This window comes from Rhamphochromis sp. 'chilingali' (assembly GCF_963969265.1).
Source record: "Rhamphochromis sp. 'chilingali' genome assembly, chromosome: 17".
Classification (NCBI taxonomy): Eukaryota; Metazoa; Chordata; class Actinopteri; order Cichliformes; family Cichlidae; genus Rhamphochromis; species Rhamphochromis sp. 'chilingali'.
This window is the reverse complement of record NC_137944.1, coordinates 678,101-683,419: the sequence shown is the minus strand read 5'-3', so window position 1 is coordinate 683,419 and position 5,319 is coordinate 678,101. Positions and strand designations below refer to the sequence as shown.

The window sequence follows — 5,319 nt, the reverse complement described above, 5'->3', positions numbered from 1 at the left end:
GTAAATGTTCAGTTCCATGTTATCATCTGATTTAAGGTTCAGAGTGGGTGTGAATGATCGAAACAAGGATCCTAAACTGTGTCGGGGGGCAGAGACTTCTCAGTGAGCAGCAGATGAATGTGGAAGGAAAGTGTTTGGTCTCACTGGGCAGATCCCCTTTGAGCTCCTGATTTTTTTTTCAACATTATGTTTATTAAAGTTTTACATATATACATATATAAAGTACATACACAAACAAATTTACACAATAAACGAAACACAAGGTACATTCAATGAAAGCACTTCAGTCCATGAGACCTCTGACAGATTTTAAAGAATAATTTTCAGATTGCAGCATATGGTTGTGGTCCTGTACAGGGAATAGCTAGGCTGTCCCTGTCTCACACAGTAAACCAGATAGATCTTTATTCCCAATATACTGGATGTAGCACCGCCAAATTTTCTGGAAAATTTCTTGTTTATCTTTTAGAGTATATGTAATTTTCTCTAATGGTAAACATAAAGACAATTCTTTGAACCAATGTGAAATACTTGGTTTGCCAAGACTCCTCCACGTTAGAGTGATCACTCTCTTTGCTTGTAGTATTCCCATGTTTATGAAGATTTTTTCAAAATGATCTATGTTACACCCTACAGGATATAATCCCAGTAGGAAAAGTTTGGGATCCATCACAAGTTTAATTGACAAAATCTCTTTTATCATTGCTCCAACCTCTTCCCAAAACTCCTTTATTTTTGGACATGACCATAAACAGTGGAGCAATGTGCCCTTATCTTCTTCACATCTATTACAGATATCAGGAATCTGCATATTAAATTTGTTAAGTTTTTCTGGTGTTATGTACACTCTCATCAACCAATTAAATTGTAGCAATTTTAGACGTGTGTTCCCTGTCTGTGTTTGGGCTAGCTTACATGCTCTACTCCATTGTTCCACTGTCAAGTCCTCCTGTAAGTCATACCTCCAAGCTTCAAGCTTAGCAGCAGATGAATCAGGAGAGGATGTCATCATCAAGTTATATAATTCAGATATCATCCCTCTACCACTGGGGTTTTTGGTTAGGATTTTCTCTAATGTGGACAGCGGGGAAATATGTGTAAAATCATTATGATAAGACCTGATAAAACTCCTAAACTGTAGGTATTTGAAAAAGTGCTTTCGGGGAATATTAAATTTAGAGATTAGTTGTTCAAAACTTAAAAGTCTTCCATCACCCCCGAAAGCATCCTTCACCAGTCCCAGCCCCGAGTCTGCCCACATTTTAAAACCACCGTCCGCCCTACCCGGGGCAAAATAATTGTTGCCCCAAATCGGGCTAAAAACGGAGAGGGGAGATTTTACGTTTAAATATCTTTGAGTGACATGTACGATATAAATCGTGTTTTTAACTATAGGATTAAGCGTAATGTCTTTGAGTTTATTATATTTATCAGAGTATACATATGTAGGAAGTGGAAGCCTAAGAGAGAGACTCAATAGTTCTCCATGCGGGGGGCTTTTCTACAGCATAATAGAACATTATAGTTCTTAACTGGGCTGCCCAGTAATACCAAACCATGTTAGGACATTGCAGCCCTCCTGCATCAAAGGGCAAGTACAAAAGTGATAAGCGAAGTCTGGGACGCTTGTTATTCCATAAAAACTGATTAAACAGTTTTGAGCTCCTGATTTTTTATTTCAAACTGAAGCTCATTGAATGCCAGATTCCTGCTACACCGTCACACACCCACAGCTCTGACAGCTGAGCTCAACCAGCCTGACCAACCCAATGACTTCAAGGTTTCCTGTAAATCTAATCACTGCGCTCTTTACGTCTGATGCATCAGACGATTGTGTTTTATTGCTTTGATATAAAACTGCATCACTTTCATCGTGTTTAGTATCGTCATGTCCATCAGTACATATAAGGGTGTACTGTTATATTAAATATTACAGGTAATATTCAGTAATTTTGCAAAACTTTCAATCTTTGGACTTTCAAATAAAATCCATGAATTTCCTTCACCAAACTGGAGCACTGAGCTCTTGGATGGTCTGATGATGGTCTGATGAACAATAATTACTTGTCAGATCATTATTTACAAAAATGATATTACAATGAAAATGCCATTAAAATGCTCCAAAAGGCTCCAACAGCACAAACATGGTCCAGAGGTCCAGTTCAATCGCTCCACTTAGCTGAGGTCAAGCCTCGCAGACAGCTAGCAGCTACAGACACCTATGTCACCGTCCACCTGTAAGTCAAAGAGGCCACACCCCTAACAAACTGCAAACCTTAATCCACAGGTGAGTTATAAAACATTGTCCCCCTGTACAGGTGTTAGGAAGGGAGACATTATCTATAAAGACCAGTTTGTGTATCAGACTGTAAACATTTCTTTCTGCTGTTTTAACATGGGAGTCTATGGGGACTGACTCACTGCTGCCTCTGCTGGACGTCAGAGGAACTGCAGGTGTTGGCTGAAGACGTGAACAGATTGTAAATCATGAAGTCTTTGGAGCCGTGCAGCTTTATGAAGAATCTTTATTAACAAAAATAAATTAATCTGAAAGACAAACACCAAAAACTTTAAAACAAAGACTAAAATATGGAGCGAGACGATTGGTGAAGAGTGCACTTCTGTCTTTCTGAGCACTGTCTGTGTGAGCGCCCAGACCGAGTTTAGGTCCTCATGAGGAAAATGTGTGCGAGTGGTCAGTAGCAGCGCAGGAAGAAGGTGTTGCAGGCTGTTCCTCTCAGACAGTCGCAGAGCCGACCAATCCGAGGTCCGTGCTTCATCGCACACCGCTCACCCACATCACACTGATGAAGACAGAGAGAGAGGATTCAGGGTGCATCACAATGGACCGATGCAGAATCACACGTTTCCTCAGAAAAATAAAGAAACACTGAGAAACATCTGAGGGTCACGAAGCTTAAGCACTGACTGCCCACAGGTCCTGGACTCACCGTCACAACATGAGTCGAGGGTTGGTGAAGTCAGGCACTCACGGCTGCGTTTGTCCTCACAGCCTTTTAAACTTCCTCTGCTGTAGAGTCAAAACTATGATGTAGTTGTATAATTTTTATTCTGAGTTGTAATCTTTGTCAATCTATATTTTTAAAAAAGAGTTACATAACTAGCTAAAGTAAATGTAAAAAGCCTCTCTGTCCTGAGCTGAGCAGCTCTAAACTTTGGACTGTAAAACCAGTGCTCGCTGTATTTTCTCTGGACTGGGCTCCAGTTCGTCTATTATTTGTCCATCCAGGCTCTCAGCCTCTGATGGGTTTAATCATCACATCAGCCCCATCCTGCGAGATTTTACTGATCACTTTTGAAGCTCTTCAGCAGCTCAGAACTGCGAGTCAGTTCTCAGCCTCGGGTCCTTTACGTGGTCTTTTTTCATCACGACCCCTCAGAGGCGAGATTTGATCTTCATGATCGTCTCTCGTCATTCATGATCCTGAATCATATCAGAACTTTTTTTATTTGGATCTGTGCTCGCTGCTTTCAGTCGAAGCACTTTGGAAACGTTCTTTCAGAAGATGCTTAAAAAAATAAATAAATAACATCGTGTCAAAGTGTTCTCACCCGCGGGATCACGCTGGCTTTTTTCTCCACAGAGAGACCGGCTGAGCTGTCAGCTTCATCCAGAAGACCCTGCAGAGCTTCAGCCTGCACACACACACACACACTTGTAAAATGAAATATTACTAGTGTCACAGATTCATCTCTGAGACTTCATGGGGAAACTTTATAAATTTTAAAAAGTAACTTACAGAAAACAAAAACAGCAAACATTTAATAAAAAATAAAACATGAATGTTTTCTCTCCTTAAGAGATCGTGGGGCGATCGTGGCTCAAGAGTTGCGGAGGTCGCCTTGTAATTGGAAGGTTGCCGGTTCAAGCCCCGGCTTGGACAGTCTCGGTCGTTGTGTCCTTGGGCAAGACACTCCACCCGTTGCCTACTGGTGGTGGTCAGAGGGCCCGGTGGCGCCAGTGTCCGGCAGCCTCGCCTCTGTCAGTGCGCCCCAGGGTGGCTGTGGCTACAATGTAGCTGCCATCACCAGTGTGTGAATGTGTGTGTGAATGGGTGGATGACTGGATATGTAAAGCGCTTTGGGGTCCTTAGGGACTAGTAAAGCGCTATATAAATACAGGCCATTTACCATTTAAATCCTCAGAAATATGAATCTCATTCAGTTTGTGTCTGCGGACTCAGTAATAGCTGTGACTTCATGTATATTTTGGTTTCAGTCTGTTTCAGTTTTACCGTCTTTAATTTATTTTTCATATTTCACTCTAAAAAAACTGCTGTTAATTATCTTTATTTTAACTGTGCTTCGTAGCACACTTTGTCTCTTGTACTAGTTAACAAAGTCAGAATCAGGTTTCTCATCACATGATATTCTACCTACAGTCAAAAACTGTATTTTATTGCTTCCTTTAGTCGGTCTTTAAATGAAGCACAAATGTCATCAGATTAAACATTTGAATCTTATTTGATTAGAAAACACAAGCAGACCTTTTCAAAATAAAAGACATACAAAGATCACGTATGAGACAGATGACTCACCAGCTCACTGGTTGTGAGTCCGAGGGTTGGGTCATCGGGCGCGGACAGCAGGTGGCTGTTGCCTGACCTTTGGCCTTGACAGAGAGATGTCAGCACAGACAGACAGACGGACAGATAGACCACGGCTCGTTTGCTCTCCATCTCCAAAAGCACCTTTAAAAACCTATAAAACAATCAGAGAATGAGTTTCTCATGTCAACTGTCACTAAAGTCACGAGAAGGTGAATAAACTCACTTTAAACTAATAAAGGTCCTCCAGGAAGGTGTCACAAACTCTTCTTCTGTGGTGTCTGGTTTCAGTCAGGTAGTTGTTTCTCTTTAGCTTTTCCTCTCCCTCTCCTTCCTCCTCATGAGTGTTGGTTTGTCTGTCTCCTCTATTTATACCTCCACCTCCTCCGCCTCTGCCTCCTCTCCGTCGCTCAGATTATTCATGTATGCAGCTTATGAGATAAACTGTGTGGATGTGCTCTGCTGTGATTGATGGCGTGTCCGTGAGTTCATATTAAACAGGTCGATACTGAGTGTTTACATGAATGTTTACCTGCTGCACAGAGGTCAAAAGGTCACCGTGTGACGCACAGCTGAAGAAGAGGAGGACTCGTGTGACTGCTCATCAGGTGGAAGTGTTTTGTCCTTAATGATCACGCTCAGTTCGGGCGTTCGCGCTGACTTAAAGCCGCTTTAATCGCAGACAAATAAATGCTGTTTTCTTCACTGTCAGTGTGAGCACATTTCATGTGTCTATGAACAAAACACTGCA

At 41.7% G+C, this 5,319-nt stretch overlaps 1 protein-coding gene across 1 annotated transcript; it reads right to left on the bottom strand.

The window, feature by feature from the left end:
• Positions 1-2,608: 2,608 nt before the first annotated feature.
• On the bottom strand, positions 2,609-4,894 carry cart4 (cocaine- and amphetamine-regulated transcript 4). The gene is made up of 4 exons (XM_080864020.1): positions 4,795-4,894; positions 4,560-4,722; positions 3,574-3,657; positions 2,609-2,804 (listed from the first exon to the last, which is right to left on the bottom strand). The coding sequence occupies exons 2-4, from the start codon at positions 4,698-4,700 to the stop codon at positions 2,697-2,699; spliced, it is 333 nt and encodes a 110-aa protein (XP_080720146.1). The 5' UTR covers positions 4,701-4,722; positions 4,795-4,894; the 3' UTR covers positions 2,609-2,696.
• Positions 4,895-5,319: the final 425 nt, after the last annotated feature.